This window comes from Poromitra crassiceps, assembly GCF_964638095.1.
Source record: "Poromitra crassiceps genome assembly, chromosome: 20".
Lineage (NCBI taxonomy): Eukaryota > Metazoa > Chordata > Actinopteri > Beryciformes > Melamphaidae > Poromitra > Poromitra crassiceps.
In genome coordinates this window covers 24,470,006-24,491,606 of record NC_139637.1, presented here as the reverse complement: position 1 = coordinate 24,491,606, position 21,601 = coordinate 24,470,006, and the positions used below count along the sequence as shown (strand labels likewise).

The 21,601-nt window shown below is 48.2% G+C and overlaps 1 protein-coding gene across 1 annotated transcript in view; it reads left to right on the top strand.

The window, feature by feature from the left end:
* The window catches only part of wnk3 (WNK lysine deficient protein kinase 3), a gene marked incomplete at both ends in the record, with an annotated part of 51,496 nt that overhangs the window by 25,542 nt on the left and 4,353 nt on the right, over window positions 1–21,601 (top strand). Inside the window, 22 exons of the mRNA XM_083657008.1 lie at window positions 300–472; window positions 2,289–2,509; window positions 4,475–4,632; window positions 4,749–4,837; window positions 4,947–5,166; window positions 5,723–6,086; window positions 6,989–7,104; window positions 7,228–7,419; window positions 7,758–8,872; window positions 8,958–9,295; window positions 10,342–12,452; window positions 12,948–12,991; window positions 14,401–14,536; window positions 14,649–14,765; window positions 14,865–14,966; window positions 15,081–15,129; window positions 15,633–15,788; window positions 15,898–16,439; window positions 16,912–17,554; window positions 17,605–18,707; window positions 18,972–19,221; window positions 21,121–21,209. Of these exons, the coding sequence (XP_083513134.1) occupies window positions 300–472; window positions 2,289–2,509; window positions 4,475–4,632; window positions 4,749–4,837; window positions 4,947–5,166; window positions 5,723–6,086; window positions 6,989–7,104; window positions 7,228–7,419; window positions 7,758–8,872; window positions 8,958–9,295; window positions 10,342–12,452; window positions 12,948–12,991; window positions 14,401–14,536; window positions 14,649–14,765; window positions 14,865–14,966; window positions 15,081–15,129; window positions 15,633–15,788; window positions 15,898–16,439; window positions 16,912–17,554; window positions 17,605–18,707; window positions 18,972–19,221; window positions 21,121–21,209 (8,328 nt within the window). The remainder of the gene's footprint in view (window positions 1–299; window positions 473–2,288; window positions 2,510–4,474; window positions 4,633–4,748; window positions 4,838–4,946; window positions 5,167–5,722; window positions 6,087–6,988; window positions 7,105–7,227; window positions 7,420–7,757; window positions 8,873–8,957; window positions 9,296–10,341; window positions 12,453–12,947; window positions 12,992–14,400; window positions 14,537–14,648; window positions 14,766–14,864; window positions 14,967–15,080; window positions 15,130–15,632; window positions 15,789–15,897; window positions 16,440–16,911; window positions 17,555–17,604; window positions 18,708–18,971; window positions 19,222–21,120; window positions 21,210–21,601) is intronic.

Genomic DNA, 21,601 nt, shown 5'->3' with positions numbered 1-21,601 from the left:
TCATCTTGTCCCTGAACGTGTACAGTTTATAGAGAGGCAAAGTGACCCGCCTACTTCCTGCTTCAGCACTGTACCAGAGATTTTTATCTGCCCTTTATTTTCCCATAGACATTTTGTAAAATGCTTATAAAAATAGTTTTACTTGGTCAAACCAAACGGTTCAGATATATTTAGAATCGGGAGAGACCATAGAACATAGAGATATAGAGATATAGAGATATAGAGAAAGCTTTCTCTATATGCTGACACAAATGTATGCTTGCATGCCATGTAACCTGTTGTGTATGTCTCACCACCAGGACCGCAAGCTGACCAAAGCAGAGCAGCAGCGCTTCAAGGAGGAGGCGGAGATGTTGAAGGGGCTCCAGCACCCCAACATCGTGCGGTTCTACGACTCCTGGGAGTCGGTGCTCCGCGGCAAGAAGTGCATCGTGCTCGTCACCGAACTCATGACCTCAGGAACACTCAAAGCGTCAGTCAGGACACCCTCCCTCATATCTATTACTTCTCACAGAGTCACAGCTCACTGGATACCTTTAGAGCAGAGGTTCTCCAATGTTGTTCAGCCAAGCACCCCTTACAGGATAGAACAGGGATACTCAACTTGCTTTCCCTGGGGGCCACATACGTGAAATGATAGAAGGCCAGGGGCCAGTTAATAAACAAACAACATACATCTTTCTGTAGCGGATTGTAAGTTTTTGGGGTGTCAGCCGGAGTTTAGTCTGACAATGTTGTGCACACCAGATAGTTAGTTAGGTTAAGTTAGTTAGGTTAAGTACATACATAAGTGCCTGGGTAGCGAGCAGATGGCGGTATTTGACAATTTAGCAGCTAAATCATAGATTATTGAAAGATATTCCATATTCCAGACGGAAATGCTATAACAGAAGTGGAGTATTGGCCAGAATGACATGAACATTTGGACACTTATTCAGCGGGTATCTTGCATGTTGCGTTCAGGTTCACTGTAATTCTTTTATTTTTTTTATTTTTTTAACCTTTATTTATACAGGTGAATCACCTTGAGACCTGGATCTCATTTTCAAGTGCGACCTGAAAGTTTTGCAATTCCACCGGCCCGCGGGCCGCAAGTTGAGTATCACTGAGATAGAACATATACCGGGGACCCCCTCATCCTGATTTGTGATTTTGGGCTGAGCTTAATTGTTTCCACGGTAACGTGCTCGACTTTTAAATTGATAGGTTTGTTAGATTAAAATGTAATCCATGACCCAGTTTAGATTTAAAGCATATAACATATTTTCGTTGAACTATGAAGATTTTGCAACCAAAAAAAAAAGTTTTTATTTTTATTTTCCTGAAAACTTTCCGCGGACCCCCTGGCAAAGTGCCACCGACCCCCATTTGAGAACCACTGCTTTAGAGCACAGATTGTATCCATTGTAAGATTGTAAGATTGTAACGAGGCTGATAGATTTATCATAGTATAAATGTCTGGGAAAGGTCTACCAGAATGACACTTAGTTTATGAGTCATTCAGATTTATTGAATTTTAATTTCCCCTCTGAGTGACGACATCTGTAGCAGTGGTTAAATTAATTTAGCTGCCCCCCCCCCCCCCCCCCATGGCTTGTGAACTGTCCCCATAGCTAGAGAAATGCAGATTCAATGACTATTATGCTGTAATTGATATGTCAGGATACAAATAGGCGCAGTTCTTAAACTGCAGCACACCACTGTAACTGATCCTGTAATATGTCTAGAAACAAACATAGGTCTCAGAACCAAAATGATCCCCAACCCCAACACAATTCTACAAGAACTGCTAATGGCAGTTCACTGATGTGATTTAGAAAAACAAGACTAGGGAAGCTTTAGTTAAGCCGGACCCAGACCGCTGCCACTGCTGCATAACACTGCTCAACAATGGGGAGTCAGTCAGTCAGTCAGGAAGCCCCTGAGACGTTTCTGAAAGCTCAAACTCAAAGCCACAGGGAGGGATTATGTTTCAGGTTAGTGTGTCGTCCTCTATAATCAGAAGAGCAAATTGGTCTTCAGAGGAATTGTGATCAAAACAAATCATTACTTTCAATTATCTAAGATGTTAGAGCAGGTTGTTTTACCAATCTTTATGGGGAAGTAAAATATTTATGTACAATATACTGTAGTATTCAGCGAATTATCACAGTAACATGATGCATTTAAATTAAATGGTTGGCCGTTGTTGTTGATGTCACTCATTCAGCTCTGTCATTGGTTGACTAAAATAATAACTTCCGTACAAAAACGATCGTGCTTTGCTCTCTCTCTCTCTCCACACACAGTTACCTGAAGCGCTTTAAGGTGATGAAGCCCAAGGTGCTGAGGAGCTGGTGTCGACAGATCCTAAAGGGCCTTCACTTCCTGCACACCAGGACGCCTCCGATAGTCCACCGGGACCTCAAGTGTGACAACATCTTCATCACAGGGACTACCGGCTCTGTCAAGATAGGAGACCTGGGACTCGCCACTCTTATGAGGACCTCCTTCGCCAAGAGTGTCATAGGTAGAGAAGTAGACCCAGAACATTTGAGAAGAACTCAATGCATTTAGTAGCTCCATCAGCAAAGACTCAGTACCTCTATGCACATTCCACTCCATTCAGCGCTGAGCTGATGTCCAGAGGGTAGCAGGAGTATAGATTATTATTGACGGAGTCACTCAAATTCATCCGGGTAGCACCTGTTGTAAATACAGACCACATTTCAGAAGAGTAGTCACTATTCTTTGGATGACTGATTTATTAACATGAGCAATGATATATTTACATGTGATCAATGATTATGAATGACAGATTATGAATGTTCAGTGGTTATGAAAAGTTCAAAGTCTTTGGCGGTTAGACTCCATCACGACTCGGAGACGTCATGCTGACATCATCGTGAGACGTCATGCTGACGTCATGGTGATTATGAAGGAGGTAGTGAAGCCGTGAGTAGAATAGGATATCCCCCCCGTGGAGTCTAGACCTGGTGGTGGTGGACTAAGAAGGCTTCTGGAGATCTCCGACCTGGAGGAGAATGGGGTGGAGGAGGGTTGCAGCAGCACTGAAATGACAGCAGATCAGAGTATGAGAAGGGAACAGCTCTTAAGGTTGCCGCTAAAGCTGTGATTGGCTGTATGGGAAGGATGTGGCCAGCTGTGATTGGATTAGCAAAACCTCCCACGCCCCCTTAATCAGGTAGATGCATGACACCTGAAGGAGAGAGGGAAATGTGTAAGCGAGAACATTACAGTGACTTTTTATGAAAAATGTTGTAAAACTTCACTAGATGTTTGGCTCTGGCAACCAACCAGAACAATGTTCAATAAAGTTTAGCTCAGAGCACAGGAGCTGTTGAGATGTAAATTAAAATTGCAGATATTGATAATGGTAAATTAGTATATATATATATATATATATATATATATATATATATATATTTTTTTTTTTTTTTTTTTTTTCTTTTCTTTTTTTTTCTTTTTTTTTTCTTTTTTTTTTAACACGTTCACTGCCGTGGACGAGATATCTCGTCAAGCAGAAACCAACGGTTAACTGCCAATGACGAGATATCTCGTCCAAAATTTTTTTTTTTTTTTTTTGACGGTGGGACGTCGATCAACCCCTTTTACATCTCCTATTAAAATATGGGAGGTATTGAATGTGTATAATCTATTTTACCGACCCACTAAGTGGCGACAGTGCTCTCCAGACGAGAGAAAGCCAAGCAAAAACAGCCGCGTGAGGAAGCCATTCTCATGAAAATGGATTGGCGAAAACGCTTTCGCTTTCGCGCAGGGAGCTGGCGGTGGGGGATTGCAAATTTGCATAATAGATTATGGGTGCAACACACTTTGAAACACGCAGCATAAATAAGACCAGAATCGCAAAAGCTTCATCAAAGCTCTCAACCGAAACCCCAAGAAACGAGCAAGCCCATCCAGACTCGCCCAAAGAGCGGCCGCCAGCAGACAGGCAGCAGCAGCAGCAGCAGCAGAAACTCGCTTGTGACACGCCTGCTGCAGAGCCAGGGAGGCAGGAGGAGAACACACACGGAGGGAGGAGTTTGAAGCAGAGGGGGGTTTCCTGCTGTTATGGAGGAAATTACTGTTCAAAACTATTGTTTAGATGTCTGACGTCTTACTGATGCCAAAAATGAATGGTTAAAGTGACTGTTCTATCGAATTTCACAAAAAGCCATTTATCTCAGCTTAAATTTTCAGACGCTGAAACCATGCTGTATTCAAGTGCTAATGCCTACTTAACTACTAACTCTACAAACTAACTCTTTTAGACAGAGAAAGCACACATTCTATTAGTTCTTTTGAGATATTTTGTGTTCACAAAATCTTAGCAGAAAATAATCCTCGGCTCTTGAAAGATGAGCCAGAATCCTCAAAAAAAAAACTTGGCAGAAGCTACCTACAGTAAAAAAAAACGGCTGGCAGTGAATGTGTTAACTGACTAGGATCTATTGTTTGGTCTTCACAGGAACCCCAGAGTTCATGGCACCAGAGATGTATGAGGAGCACTATGATGAGTCTGTGGATGTCTATGCCTTTGGAATGTGCATGCTGGAGATGGCTACTTCAGAATACCCCTACTCGGAGTGCCAGAACGCTGCTCAAATCTACCGCAAAGTCACCAGTGTGAGTCTCTGACTGCATGCAACTCTGTCCTATTCTTATTTCTGTACTCTCTCAGGGCATTTGTGACTGATAAGAGATAAGTCCAAAAAGAAAATGTGTCCTTTCTTTCTCTGTAGGGTATAAAACCAGCCAGCTTTGATAAAGTCAATGACCCAGAGATTAAAGAGATCATCGAGGGCTGCATTCGTCAGAACAAGAGCCAGAGGTAAACAGTTCATTACATCCCATAATATGGCATTGATCATGCACAATTACTGAGATGCACTCTAAAAACGTGATGGTGCTTTTTACTTATATTGTTCTTCCCTTCATAGACTCTCCGTCCGAGACCTCCTGACCCACGCGTTCTTCGGCGAGGACACGGGGGTGCGGGTGGAGCTGGCGGAGGAGGACACCGGCTGCCAAGACTGTCTGGCTCTCCGGATTTGGGTGGAGGAGCCCAAGAAGCTGAAGGGCAAGCACAAGGACAACGAGGCCATCGAGTTCAGCTACGACCTGGAGAACGACAGCGCCGAGGAGGTGGCTCTGGAGATGGTGAGAGAGACGGGCAATAGAGACACTGCGGAGCGCGTCATCGTTCAGAAACCACGCCCAAAAGGGGGGATAACAAAAACTCCCCTCCCCAATCCTGGCGTTCTCCTACTGTATGTCACGTGTTGCACACAAAGATCATATATACGGAAGATGAACACTCCAACTTCTTCCTTGACAGCTAGATCCACATTTTTCTTCTCGCCAATTCTCAATGGCTTCCTTGTTTTGCTCGGGCGCGCAAAAAAACTTTTTTTTTTTTTTTACATTTGTCGTCTGCGCAGCCCCACCGCACAACAGCTTTTAGCTATGTTTAATTCAAGGAAAATGACACTGGTGTGTGGAAATGAACGGAGAGCTTTCCCCCGTGATGGGCGTGGCCTATTTCATGCAGTGTCTCTATTCGGGCATGACTCGGAGAAAGGGCGTTTATTAATATCAGGTATGGGATGGGGTAGATTGATAAAAGGCATTCAAAGATAGTTCCTTTTAATTAATTAACTATCTCTCTCTCTCTCTCTCTCTCTCTCTCTCTCTCTCTCTCTGGCCCTCATCCCAGGTGAAGTCAGGCTTCTTCCACGAGAGCGATGCAAAGGTGGTGGGCAAGTCCATCCGCGACCGAGTGACTCTGATCAAGAAGTCCCGGGAGCGCCGTCAGCAGCAGCTGCTGCTCCAGCAGCAGCAGCAGCAGCAGCAGCGGGGCTCTGACGAGAGGAGAGACTCTACGCTCGCCTCCTACACCTGCTCACATCCATCCTGCCCCTCCTCCTCGCTGGGCCCGGGCGGGGCAGCCCAGCAGACAGGAGGAGGAGGAGGAGGAGGAGGAGGAGGAGGAGGAGGACAGGAGTCTGAGGAGCTGCCCGAGGTGGACCAGCATGTCAGACAGCAGCATCTTCTCAGTGGGACAGCCCCCAGCCTGGCAGGTGGAGTGTTGCTCTTTGACATTTTGTCATTGCTCTTTCATTACATGCTACTTAAACCAGATTGTGATTGTGATTGTGAGAGATTTATGCTCTCAGTTAATATGACATAACTATTTTGTGCTATAATGATAGTGTCGGAATTAGAATGAACAAAAACAAATGAAATTGACAGTGAATATTGTGACCTGGACACATAGTCCTGGCCATCGGGAGCACCGGGACAAATCCCGCTGGGCTGGTGGGCCGCTTGACGTGGGGGTGGTGGGGAAATGTTTTTAGTTTATTTTATGAGATATTCCTCTAAATCTGGCTTCAAACGAACCAACATTTCATAAAAACAACCCAAAATTTCGGCTGCGAGCTCTGGGAAAACGGGGCCTACCACCCCTGGAAGCCTCCCCGCGGAGGTCGGCCCGACGATCGGATGCGTTCTGTGCACTGCCCGGCACTCTGTCCTGGAGGTCCCAGTACCTGAAAACTGGGTTTCTGAAATCCCGGAGGCACTACTTTGCAATTCCCCCCGGCACCGTGTTACACCAGAGAGGCTAAAAGCGCACTGACTGCCTGTGCTATTAGCCTCTCTGGTCTCAAGACTTTGTGCAATTTCCACATTTTTCTACCCGACTTCGGTGCACCCCTGGCGGGCTGCAACACCCAGGCTGGGTAGGGTAAAACTAACCTGTCTCATGACGGTTACGTTTCCATAACATTTTTTGTTGCCCCCTCCGAATTTTGTCTTGCTCTTGTGTTTGTGCGTCGCGGGCTGGTTGAGGTGGACTGGTCTGGGTAGAAATGTCCAGGACCGTTTTTTAGTCCCAGCCCGACCCTGCTGGACAGATACATATTGTTAAAAAAAAAGTACAACCGTTATTTTAATCTTTCAACTATCTTTCGTTCTGAAGGTGAGAGTGTTGGGTCCGCCAGCTGTGAATCCTATGCAAGTGGACAGAGTCAGGCGTACTCTCAGCAAGGAGACTCGTACACCCACTCCCAAACTCTTCTCCCCCCTACTGTGTCTGTAAGTCTATACTGCGTTTCCACCTTGTTCATAACATATACCAAATTGTGATTCGTCCTCCGTTGTTTGAAATCGTTGTGTTATTAAAGGACATGGTTGAGTGTCTATTTTCTGGCACTACAGAGTACCGGGCTTGTGGCTCATCCTCAGATCCTGAGTGCGGGGCTTCCAAATGTGCCTATTGGTCAGAGTGGTGGTATCTCAAGCCTGTCCATAGGCCAAAGTGGAGGGGCATCTGTTGGTCAGACATTCCTCCAGCCCAGTCCCATGGCAACACAGATCATCTCACCAAGTGTACCTCAACAATATTCTCAGGTGAATAAACCTCATGATTTTACATTATTAACTTATATTAAAATCAACGGCATATGAGACACCTGAGCTACAGCTAATACATTCATACTAATTGAACTAGAACTATGCTCCTCCCACTACTTCAATTTTGTGTTTTTACCCTTAAATAACTGTTGTACTCAACTACAAATCATCCTCATAATCCTTTGCGGTTGACTGTCTATTTATTTTATGCTGTATAAAATTAAAATGTGTTAATTATTAATTCCCCTTGCCAAAGCTTACTCTTAACTTATTTTCTCCACTGCTGTCTTTCCCCCTCTTCTTTCAATCACTCATTGATCACTGAATAGACACAGTCATACCATTCAGATGGATCACACATTACTACTCCCCATGGCTCTATGCCCCCCTCCCAGTCATACATACCCCCGCTCTCTCCACAAGCGCCCATCAGTGTCCTCACTATGCCCCCCCTCTCAATGAGCGATCAGACTGGACTCGCGGGGGCCATTGTGCCCCTCGCCCCCCAGCAGACCCAACCCACTGCCACTCCCATGCAGGTCACTGACATCATCCCCCAGGCAGCAGCACCCCACCAAACACAGGCCGTCATGATCCCTCACCAGACCATTGTTCGACAACAACAGACCGGGTTGGAACCACAGACCACCACCCCTCAGCAGCAGCAGCAAATGGACGCTCAGACGGCTCTGCTCCAACAGCAACAAGCTAACAACGCCATTCAGCAGCCACAGGCTACGGCGGCTACCGTACACCCGCCGATAGAACAGCACCGACAGAACCTCTCGGCCACAGCTGTCCAACAACTTCAACCTGAGCCTCAGCAGCAGATCTACGTACCACAGCCCGTACTGCATGTCCAGCCACCTACTCAGCAGCCTGTGCTACCAACACAAACAGGTATGGAACAGCAAGCCATGTCATTAGCACAGTCAGGGGAGCAACCTTGGACGTATACACAGCAACCACAAATGGATCCTCATGAGCAGACCATGATACAGCAACAACAACAACTACAACAACAACTGCAGCAACAACAACTACAACTGCAGCAACAGCAAGCCCTGCTACGACAACAGCAGCAGCAGCAACAACAAAATCAACAACAGTTGGAGCAACAGCCGCATCAACAACAACCTTTACTCCTGGAGCAACAACAGGCATATATCCAACAGCAGCTCGAGCAGAAGCAACAAAACGCATTGCTTCAACAGCAGCAACAACAGGCCCAACTACAACAGCAGCAACTGGAGCAACAAGAAGCACTTATTCAAAAGCAAATATTGGGTCAACAGCAGCAGCAAGCTCTTTTGCAACAGCAACAGCAACAGGAGCACCAACAACACGCTCTGCTGCAACAGGAGCAGCAGAAACATACTATTCTGCAACACCAACAGCAACATGAGCAACAGCAGCAACACACTCTGCTGCAGCAGCAACATGCTCTTCTGCAACACCAACAGCAACAGGAGCAGCAGCAACATGCTCTTCTGCAACAGCAACAGGAGCAGCAGCAACATGCTCTTCTGCAACAGCAACAGCAACATGAGCAACAGCAGCAACATGCTCTGCTGCAACAGCAACAGGAGCAGCAACAACATGCTCTTCTGCAACACCAACAGCAACATGAGCAACAGCAGCAACAAGCTCTTCTGCAACAGCAACATGAGCAACAGCAGCAACAAGCTCTTCTGCAACAGCAACATGAGCAACAGCAGCACGCTCTTCTGCAACAGCAACAGGAGCAGCAGCAACATGCTCTTCTGCAACACCAACAGCAACATGAGCAACATCAATACGCTCTCCTGCAACAGGAGCAACAGCAACAAGCCCTTCTGCAACAGGAGCAACAGCCACAAGCTATTCTGCAACAGCAACAGGAGCAGCAGCAACATGCCCTTCTGCAACAGCAGCAGCAGCAGCAGCAACAACAACAACAACAACAACAACAACAACAAGCTCTTCTGCAACAGGAGCAGCAGCAACAAGCTCTACTGCAACAGGAGCAGAAGCAACAAGCTCTACTGCAACATGAGCAGCAGCAACATGCGCTTCAGCAACAGCAACATCATCATCATCAACAACAACAACAACAACAACAACAACAACAACAAGCACTTCTACAACAGCAACAGGAGCTGCAGCAACTAGCTCTTTTGCAACAGGAGCAGCAACAACTAGCTCTTCTGCAACAGGAACAGCAGCAACATGCTCTTCTGCAGCAGCAGCAGCAGCAACATCATCAACAACAACAACAACAACAACAACAACAAGTACTTCTACAACCGCAACAGGAGCAGCAGCAATGTGCTCTTCTGCAGCAACATCCGCAGCAGCAACAACAACAACAGCAACAACAACAACAACAGCAACAACAACAAGCGGCACTTCTACAACAACAACAGGAGCAGCAGCAACATGCTCATCTGCAACAGGAGCAGCAGCAGCAGCAACAACAAGCTATTCTACAACAGCAACAAGAAGAACAACAACAAGCACTTCTACAACAACAATTGGAGCAACAACAACAACAACAGGCTATTTTAAAGACACAACAACTGGAGCAACAACAATGGCAGTTACAACAACAAATTGAACAGCAAGCTGGAATACAAGGACAACCACAGATGCAACCGCAAATTGAACAACAGCAACAACAACAAGCTGCACTGCAACAGCAGACCCATTTACAGCGGCAAATGGAACAACTGCAACAGCAAGCCTTGCTCCAACAAATGGAACAGCAACAACAACAAACACTATTACAACAGCATTTACAGCAGCAAGCTATTTTACAACAGCAACAGCAGCAACAACAGCAAGCTCTGTTACAGCAGCAGCAACAAGAGCAGCAGCAAGCCCAACTCAAGCAGAAACTAGAGCAAAAACAGCAACAGGCGCTGTTGCAACACCAGTTAGAACAGCAACAGGCGCTGTTACAACAGCAGCAACATGCAGAGATACTGCACCAACAGGCCCAGCAGGTACTGATGATACAGCAGCAACAGCTTCAAGAGCAACAGCAGCAACAACAAGCAGCCGGCGTTCAGTTGCAGCAAACTGTGAACCTGGAGATTGTCCCTATTCAACAAAGCAACAGTGAGCAGCAGATGTTGCTTCAGCAGCAGCGGCCAACTGATATCCTGCAGGCATGTATCCCACAAGCAAACACTGCTCAGTTTCCACCTCACAATGTTCTCACTCAGCAGCAGGTGAGAGAGCAACAGATCCAGCAGCAAGCCTACATTGCCCAGGCACCACAGCACCACATCTCTGTCATGGAACCTCACATTCCAGTTGGCGCCCCAGCAGCCAGCAGTGAGGCGACTCAGCTCCAAGCTCAAATGCTCTCCCAGGCCCAGGTCCCAGTGGGTCCCATTCAGACTGCGCAGAACCCCATGCAGACGCCCGCGACTGTGATCCAGGCCCAAGTTCTCCCCCCCCAGCAAGGACAAAGTGAGGGTCATCCCCAGAGCCAAGGCCCGGTCCCGGTCCAACTCACAGCCCCAGCAGCAGCTCAGGCGATTCCTCCTCAAGTGGCCTCAATCCAGCACCAGACTCAGCCCATCCAAACCCAGCAGGTTCCTTTACAGAGCGCTCCTCCAGTCCCTGTGGCTCCTACACAGAGCAAGGTGGCTGCTCTCACCACTCAGCCTCTGCACTCAACAGGTGGTCAGACACCTCCTCAGCCACTACAGGGCCCAGCTGGTGACACTCCTCAGATGTTGATGAGCCAGCAGAGCCAAGCCCATGCCCTCCAGCCTCCAGCTGCAATCGCCTCAGCTCCTGGTCAGGTCCAACACGAGACTCCGGTTCAGCAGAGTGTGTTACAGCCACAGCTCCAGACCACCAAAGGCCAGCTCCATGGTCAGGTGCATGCTCAAGCAGCAGCTGGCCTTTTGACAACACCTCAGTATGTCCCAGCACCACCCCAGCCCACTCACCAAGTCATGCCATCGTCACTACAACAGGAAGTCACTCACATTGCACCACAACAGCAGCCTCCAGCACTGCAGTATCAGCAGATGACTCTGTCTCCTGGCTCCGTTGGGAGTGTTGGAACTATCACAGCTGTTGCTCCCAGCTCAGTCGTTGACCCTGCAAACTTCACCCCTGCCCCTCATGCTATGCAGCAGACTGGACAAGCCTATGTCCAGGGCCAAGCGACGCTACAGCCCGTTGTCCAGGCCCAGCAGCAGCAGCAGCAGCCCACAGCTGCACTTCCTTCCGTGATTCAGTCCATCTCCCAGCCTGCTATGCCTCAACCTGTTGAGCAATACCAGCAACATCTGCCGACGTTTCCCCAACAACAACAACTAGTAGCACCAGCACCACAGCAACAGCCACCTCTACAGGCCCAGCTGCCGGCGCAGCCACCCCCAACTCCCATCCAGAAAGCGCTTCCTCTTCAGCAGCCTTTGATGCCCCTCGATGAGAGTCAGCTGCCCTCTCAGTGTCACATTGCTCCACATCTGGTGCCCCAACAGCCCCCTGCACAGATAGTAGTGCCCAGTAACGTGGCCCCGCCTCAGTCCCAGCCCAAGGTCCTGCCGCTCTATAGTCAGGTAGTGGCAGGCCCACCCCCGTCCCCCCAGCACCACCAGGCCGAGCCAGCTCAAACACACGCACAAACCGGCATCCAGGCCCAAACACACACGCAGACACACACACATGTCCAGGCTCAATCTCACACACAGGCACACACTGAGACACCTATTGCTGAGCATCCTGTTCTGCCCCATGCTGTATTTCCTGCCCAACAAATGCCCCCCAGCCCCTGTCGTACCTCCTGCCCCCCAACATCCCTACCATTCCTCCATCGTCCTGCTGCTGCTGCTCCTCCTCCTCCTCCAGACCTTCTCACATCCCCGCCAGAGGCCCTGGTAACCTTACTGGGGCGGGCTGACTTTGTACTACCCACTTCCCCGCCTCCTGTAACCACGCTGCAGTCGCTTGATTCTAGCGCCCCCTTGCTGTCCCCAACCTCGCTGCAAGACTGTGACCCTCCCCTGCTGCTGGGCATTGCTCAGGTACAGGAATCACACGCACGACTGGGTTATAGGCTACATTTCCTAAAAGGACACATGTTGGCTGTATTGCTAATTTTCTTTTGAGCTTGAATAATTAGGGGGTTTCCCTCATATAGGAACCCCTCACCAAAACATGCAATATCCTGGTCGCTGAAGTGGTGCCTCCTCTGGTCGTTCGGGGCACCTGTTCGGACGGAGGGGAACCCGTTGGAATAGCGTGATCCTCCCACGTGCTATGTCCTACCAGTGAAGCTTCCCCTGTCAGGTGAAAAAGAAGCGGCTGGCTAACTGCCCATGTCTCGGAAGAAGCATGGAGCCAGTTTCGGCTCTCCCCAGATCGGCAGAGGGTGGAGCAGCAACCAGGATAAATACATTAAGATTAGTACTAATGGGGGATAGAAATGGGATAAAATAGTTGTCAGAGTGATTTTCTTCTTCTGAATAACCTTGTGTTGCTTTGTGTCTATAATCGTGTTGTGTCATGTGACTCTACAGGATAGTCCACAGCTGTCTGGCACAGAACGCCATGCTTCCTCAGGGTATGCCTTCTCCCTACTCTCTGATCTTGGCTCCATCAGTCTGTCACTAACCTCCATCAGGCAAGACAAAAAACAAACAAACAAACAAACAAACTAAAACATGTGAGACAAGATATTTGTATTCTTAGGGGACATTCACACCAAAAGCGTTTTTGGAGCTGCCAGCGTCTTTCTGCAATTCATTCTCTATGTAAGGACGCGCTAAACGTGCTCCTCTTTTAATGAACGCACCTGGCGTTTAGCGCCGGTGGCGTCTGTTGTTTTTGGAGGAGCGCTGTGGGCGTTTTAAAGCTGAAAAAAGTTGAACATTAGAGGAAACGCGCGCTGCTCGTCTTTTCCACTCCTCCTACCTTTTCTCCTCCCGAGTGATCATCAACCTCCGCTGCTGCCAGAATTGGCAATAATCTGGCTTTCATCTTGACAGTGAACAACAACAAACAGACAAAACTTGTTGTGTTCTGATCTGTACTGCACGCGACTGCAGGGAAAAACAAAACGGCGCACACAAAAAAACCGCTCCGTGCGCTGTGTTTTGTGCACAATGGAAGCGCTCTCGACATGATTTTCGTAGCGTTCTGACTGAAAAAAAAAACGTTTTTGGCGTGAATGTCCCCTTATTCGTGCCAAGGGGAGAATATTTAAATTGCCCTCTTGCTGCACCTGCCAACTGGGTTGCCAGATTTCTTGACATTAGTATGTTCTTGATAATACATGTATATACAATCAATGGTTCTTACAGATTGCCACTCTGAGTGCGCCAGTAGCATTTGCCTTTAATTTGGAGAAAGTGGGTATGGTATTTCCAGTTATATGATATTATATGATATATGATATATGATATATGATAGCCCTTTATAACCTCTGCCAAGGAGGAGATGTTTTACCTCCGCCAAGGAGGATTATGGTTTCGGTGCCGTTTGTCCATTTGTCTGTTTTTTTTAGTAGGACCATGAAACTTGGTAGGAGGGTTATAACATGGGCCAAGGAAGAACCCATGACATTTTGGAGTGAATTCAATCCGGATTGGGTCAAGGGAGGGGGCGGGCTAGGGAAAAGGGGCCCTAGCTATGGATAGGAAGGTCGTAGAGAGTCAGGATTTGAGGGGTGGGTAGGTGGGGGAGTGGCTAGCGGGAGTGGCTAGGTGTATCTGAGTGGTGGGAGGTAGTGTGGTCAGGAAAGTGGCGCGGCTAGGGAAAAGGATACATAGCTAGGGATAGGAAGGTCCTAGAGAGTCAGGGTTCTTGTTTATGTCGATTCTGAATATGAGTCTGTGTGATTATTTGGTGGTTAACAATCTCTCCAACCATACAATTGGCAATAGTTAGTGTTATTACAAAATAGTCAATTTACAGGTTATCTTTTATTTTGATCTACCACCCTCACAGTAATTATTGTCACATCATCCACAGGTCTGTTCCAGCCAATGGGGACGATACTCTGCAGCTCTTGGCCAATGGGAAACTGGAGAAAGTCAAGTCTCAGAGGAGACCTTCCTGTAATAGGCCTGAGAAAGGTTCACACCAGTTTCTACTGAGCATGCTCCAGGTGTGGTAAACATGAAGAAATAACAAATCATATGACTAAATCAACGTATGTATATAGACCAGTGGTGTATTTTGAACAGGCCAACTATAATGAGTGTTCCTGTCGTCCACAGGTGTCAAGCAGTGGGGACAATATGGTGGAATGCCAACTGGAGACCCATAGCAACAAAATGGTGACATTCAAATTTGACTTTGAAGGCGACGCGCCTGAGGACATTGCAGATTACATGGTAGATTACACATAGCAGTATCGCAGACGGCATTATTTATTGAAAAATCACCATTCCGTGTATTCATAGCTTCTGCTTTGGTTGCATTTTGTCCGCAAGGTGGAGGAGGACTTTGTCCTTGAGTTGGAGAAAGAGAAATTTGTGGAGGAGCTGAAAGCCACCGTAAAGAACGCCCAGGAACTTCTCCAAACACATTTGCAGGTCTGTTGATTTTTTAAAATTCAACATCTATCCTTTTCTCCCCTCTCCTCTTTTATTGTTTTCGATGTGTGAGTGTGTTTCAATATGAACCTTGAACCTTTATTTCTCTGCTAGACTGGATCTATTGACCAGTTGCATGTGAGTACTCCCACTGGCTCTACAAGTGAGTTTGCACCTCTTTTCTTAATTGTTAATTAATTAATTAACAATTTCATTCTTAACAATTTCATTCTTAAACCAAATTGTGAAACCATTTTGACAGTAGGGAGTGTGAACTCACCCACTTTCCTCCCTCCCTCCCTCCCTCCCTCCCTCTCTCCCTCCCTCCCTCCCTCCCTCTCTCCCTCCCTCTCCCTCCCTCCCTCTCTCCCTCCCTCCCTCTCTCCCTCCCTCCCTCCCTCTCTCCCTCCCTCTCCCTCCCTCCCTCTCTCCCTCCCTCCCTCCCTCCCTCCCTCTCTCCCTCCCTCCCTCCCTCCCTCCCTCTCTCCCTCCCTCTCTCCCTCTCTCCCTCCCTCTCCCTCCCTCCCTCTCTCCCTCCCTCCCTCTCTCCCTCCCTCCCTCCCTCTCTCCCTCCCTCTCCCTCCCTCCCTCTCTCCCTCCCTCCCTCCCTCCCTCCCTCCCTCCCTCTCTCCCTCCCTCTCTCCCTCCCTCTTTATGGTTACCCAGTGGAGGCAGTGCCCCAGTCCTCCCCAGTGGGACGCTGGCGCTTCTTCATTAACCAGACCATCCGCCACAGAGACTCTCAGTCCAACCAGGGAGCTGCCACACCGCCCCCCACTGGAGAGACAAGGCTACTACCCCAGTCCCCTAAAACAGAGAGAGGTATGATTTTCCCCCCAACTGACCCTTTAAAACTGTGGCAAAATTAACATCTCTTTGAATAGGCAGCCCTAACAGAAACTAACTGTCCCCTTTCCTCCGGCGGCTGTAGAAAGTGAAGGAGCACAGAGATCGGCGTCCTTGACTGGAATGGCCTCTGTCCCCTGCTGCCCCGCCCTGTCCTCTGCCACCTCTCCTCCTGTCTCCACTGTCTCAGCCCCCGCCTCCATGTCCCCTCCAGCCCCCGCCTCCATGTCCCCTCCAGCCCCTGCTGTCCCCGCTCCTGACACCACCCCCTCTGACAGCGTCTCTGCACCAGCCTCTACCCGTCTAGCCTCTGTCCCTGCTGCCGCTGTCCCCTCGTCTGGCCTTGAACTGTCGGTCCTCACCTCTGCTTCTGTTGACCAAATCCCCACTGCCCCCTCCTCATCCATGGCCACCCTAATAACCGCTGCTGCCAACCTCTCCACCCTGGCCACTGCGCCTGCTGCTATTTCTCCCATACCCACCACCGCCAGTCTGCCTGATGTCTTCGCATCTCCTGGGACTAGTGGTAGTTCCAGTGTAGGTCAGAGCATAGGGGATGCAATGCTAACTGCTCTAGGGCAGTGTGTGTCTGCAGGGGACCACTCGTCCACGTCTGTTCTTTCCCCTCCTCCTCCTCCTCCTCCTGCTGCTGCTGCTGCTGCAGTGACCTCTCCGTCGGTCAGCCAAGTTGGGCTGGTGCAGCAGCAGACACTGGCCCAGACAGTCAGACCAGCGCCCCCACAACCACAGCTACAGGTAGCACCAAACCAACAACTGCCACTACAGACAGTGCAGCTTGAACATGTACCACTGGTACAACCGATACAACAGGTACCAGCACCACCACCACCACAAGCACAGCACTCACAGCACTCACAGCAGCAAGTGTACCACCAACAAATCCCACTGCAGCAGGAACAAGCACTGCAGCAGTCTCTCCAACAGTTAACGTTACTACAACAACCACAACCACAACAACAACAACAACAACAACAACAACAAATACCACTTCCACAGCAGCTGACTGAGGTGCCGATGCTGCCTCAGCCAGAGTTGTTACAGCAGTCTGTGCCTCTGCAACAGTCTCTGCCACCAGCAGAGATTCTGCCAATGCTCCAGCAGACCCAACAAATGCCTGTTCAACAGCAGGCACCACAATATAGCCCACGGATACTTCAGCAATCTCAGCTACAGCAGTTACCGCAACAGTCTCTGGTACCGCAACCGTCTGTGGTACCGCAACCGTCTGTGGTACCGCAACAAGTGGTGGTACCGCAACAAGCTGTGCTACCGCAACAAGCGGTGGTACCGCAACAAACGGTGGTACCGCAGCCAGCTGTGCTCCCGCAGCCAGCTGTGCTCCCGCAGCCAGCTGTGCTCCCGCAGCCAGCTGTGCTACCACAACAAGCTGTGTTACCACAACCAGCTGTGCTACCGCAGCAAGCTGTGCTACCGCAGCCAGCTGTGCTACGGCAACAAGCTCTGCTACTGCAACCAGCTGTGCTACCACAACCAGCTGTGCTACCACAACCAGCTGGGGTACCGCAGGCAGCTGTGCTACCGCAACAAGCTTTGCTACCGCAGCCAGCTGTGCTACCACAACCAGCTATGCTACCACAACCAGCTGTGCTACCGCAGCCAGCTGTGCTACCGCAGCCAGCTGTGCTACCGCAACCAGCTGGGGTACCGCAGCCAGCTGTGCTACCACAACAAGCTGTGCTACCACAACCAGCTGGGGTACCGCAACCAGCTGTGCTACCACAACCTGCTGGGGTACCGCAACCACCTGTAGTGCCTCAACAGCAGGCCCACATTGACCAGCAACAGCAGCATCACTTAGGGCTACAGCAGACAATGCACCTACAGCAACAGCAAATGTTACAGCAGCAGCAGCAGCAACACCAGTTATTAATGAGTGCTGTGGCTTTAAAAACAGATCAAAGTAATTTGCTACCTCTGTCGATCAGTCAACAATTTGTTCAACAACAACAACAGACACCACTAAATGTTAGCCTTGTACCGCAACAACAGATCCAGCAGCAACAAACCCAGATCCCTATAGAGCAGACACAACAACATATCCAGTCACAGCAGCTGCTCCAGCAGCTTCAGCAGCTTCAGCAGCAGCAGCAGCAGCAGCAGGAGGTGGATAAAGCCATGGAGACCCCCCAGAAGCAGCAACAGCTTCCACTGCAGGAGCAGTGTTCGTTCCAGCATTCAGAGTCAGAGCTCTCCACAGGTGAGGCCAGTGTCACAGGTGAGGACACAGGTAGCCACTCTGGCCCTCTGCAGCAGCCTTCCTCCGACTCCTCCCTGCCCCCTCTCCCTCTGGGCGGCCCCGACGCCACCGCCTTACCCCCCCTCTCGCTCACGATGACGCCCTCCCCCGCTCAGCCTTCGTCTGTGGTCGAGTCCGACAGCGAGGGCCCGCCCAAGATCGACTTTGTAGACAACCGTATAAAGACGCTGGACGAGAAGCTGAGGAACCTGTTGTATCAGGAGTACAGCAGCGGGGCGGCTGCTGCTGCTGTGGCCTCCTCCACCGCGACTCCCGCCTCCACGTCGGCGACCTCCACGTCGGCAGGAGGGGACGAGTCGTCTGAGCCGTACTCACTCCACCCCTCGTCTTTCCCCCCACCTGCCTCCTCCTCCTCAGACACCTCCCCCCGCTCCTCCTCCTCGTCCTCCACCACCTCCCGCTCCTCCTCCACCTCCGCCGACCTGGAGAGGGATGATGGAGGAGAGGATGCTTCCCCAGAGGAGGTGCCTGCCTCTGCTGACACCTCCAACTCCAACTCCGCCTCCTCCACCCCCCCCACGTCCCTCCGGCCCCGCCATCAGGATGACTCCGCTGGGCCCCAAAGCCCACCCGTGCCGGGAGAACCAACCATTCTTGTGAGTGAACACCACCGATTTGATTGCGAGTAGTAAATGTATGCGAATATTTCAGGTACAAATTCTACAATTACTGTGATTTTTTTCCATGACTGAATAAATGTGACTCATCTCAGTTCTTTTTCAGCCACCTGTGATATTTAATGTTTCAACGTCTCTCTTCCTTTTCTGAGTGTCTCAACTTCCTGCAGCAAACTCTTAACTGTCAAGTGTCAATTAACTGTCAATTAGCTTATTCCCCTTTCCCTCCGCCACCATTTGCAGGCTGCCCCCCCACACTCTGACCCCAGTGCCACAGGAGACGCGTCATGGCCCCCCAATCAGCACCCGATCCCCCTCCGGCATGGACAGCAACAGCAGCACAATGCAGGAGGTGGATATTTTGGCGTAAACCTGACATGTCCTAGTATCAGAAATCCGGTTAGCAAGAAATCCTGGAGTCGCAAATTCAAAAACTGGGCGTGCAAACTGCGCCACTCCGCCAGCTTGTTCAAGAAGCCCAGAGTCCAGCAAGGTAGCGTCTTCTTAGAGAGCGAACGAGAGCGAGAGCGAGAGAGAGAGAATGGGGTGTTGGGGGCATGGTCTTAAACCCAATGTCTAGTCCTAGTGTTAACATAGAAATGTCACTTTCTAAACTGTCAGGAATTAATAACTGTTAATGTTAAACGATGTTCATTTTTAAATAATTGTTTCTTTTGTATATTGTAATGTGACTGTAATCCCTGTGTAGATATCACTACATATAGTGATTTTGTTTTAGTTTGTTTTAGTTTGTTTTAGTTTTATTTATTTATTTGATTTTGCTGAATTGCTTTTACTAAATTCCATTTTCTTGGCAATCTTTCTTTTTGCATGGGTAACTCACCCAGGGGCAAGCAAAGAGGAGAGTAGAGGAGGGTGGGAGATTGGCACAGTGTGGGAAACAGGTTGGCACTAGGACCCAGGAGTCAGATGCCCGTCCCAGTGCAGATGAGCCCCGGCTGTGCCCAGGACATATCCCTTCGCATGACCCCGCCCCCCAGTCTACAAGCAGTGCCAACAACAGCTACCATCTCACGTCATCGCCACCTGCTGGCTCAGTGTAGACACTACACCATGCACCTCAGCTTGAGATATTACACATATAAGATACTATGTCATTGTGTGATGAGTTATCATTCAGAATACGTATATGTACGTTTTGTATGACACACAGTCAAGCTTACACAACACTGCTCCAGGTGACTGCATAATATACACCATAGATGCTATGCTATTTATTAACACGAATTTGCATATTATGCATTATAATTTATGTGATATCCAGATGATCAGTCATAATTTATATCTATTGTGCACATTGTCCAGGGTTAACAAGTTACTGTCAGGTTATTTCTTACCTGGGTAGGCTTTTTGTAAAGGCTTTATCATATTGTTTTAGTAAGCCAACCTCCTTGCATGTATTTGTGTTCATGTGTGTAGCAGTAGTTTAGATCCATCTATAGAGCATAATGCATGAACATTATATTTATATATATATATATATTCATATATATATATATATATTCATATATATATGAATTCATATTCATATATATTATATATATGAACATTATTCATGGAGACACACTATATTGTGTGTCTATATAGTCATGGATCATTGTGAGTAGTATCTATATATCAGGCTGCACATTTCCAAGTTGATCTTAAATGATGCAGCAAATCTATATATATATATGCACTGGACTAATGTAGTGTTCCCTAATATCAAACACATGCAACAATATCACTGTGGATCTGTGTACAGATTTCAAATGCGATATTGGGCTCTGTTGTCTGATATATGAGTGGGACAGTCAGTGAGAATGAGAGTGGATGTGTGGGTGGGGGGGGTGGGTGGGGGTACACTGTTCTAAACATTCAATTGTCATTCTATAATATGCTTTTGCTATCTAATAATGACTTACTATACTTTTGTTTTTTAAATAAACTACCACCCCTCCCCACACCCTCATAACACATTTGTTTTAAGCATGTACTAAAAAACTTTACATTCATTATTGAGTTTATTATTTTTTATTTGAGAAAAATGATGACTGCCACATTATTCATTACAATGTTTACACATCCTCATCATAGCCCTGCATGTAAATAAGTCACAAAATGTTGTTGTTGATGTGTGGTGTTGGTGGGTGATTTTTAACACTGCGTTTGTGTCTGTGTGTCCATGTATGTCTGTGTGCGTCTCCATGTCACCTCTGTCGCGTACATTTGTATGTGTCTGTATGGTTCTGTGTGTGTCTGTATGGTTCTGTCTGTGTCTGTATGGTTCTGTCTGTGTCTGTATGGTTCTGTCTGTGTCTGTCTTTATACCTGTTGTCTGTGTCCTGTGTCTCTTCCCTCTTTGTTTTTCATTCCCCCATCTCTTTATCAGATGAACACTCCAGCAACCAGGCTCAGCTGGGAGAGGAGAGGGAGTCTGCCTCCCTGAATCCGCCACAGTCACGCAAAGGACGATTTCAGGTAACGATTTTGTACTTGTTATTCACAATTCATAAACCTTCAGTGCAGACAGGACCGAGAACAGGTTGCTAATAGCCAGTGTTGGGGGTAACTCATTACAAAAGTAACACATTACATGTAATATATTACTTTTAGCTGTAACTCAGTAATATAACTTATTACCAATAGGATTTCAGCAATATTATTCCAGTTACTTTGTCAAGTAACACAAGTTACAAATTGAGTTACATTTTGTTTTGATCAAAGCACATAAATATACAATTATTTCCTAATCAAATTGTGTGTTTTTATGCAAATAACCACTATAGATGACAATAACAAAGGAAAATGATAACATTTAGAATTTTGGATTGTTTACACTGACTTCAAGGCGGTTGAAATTATTTTTCGGG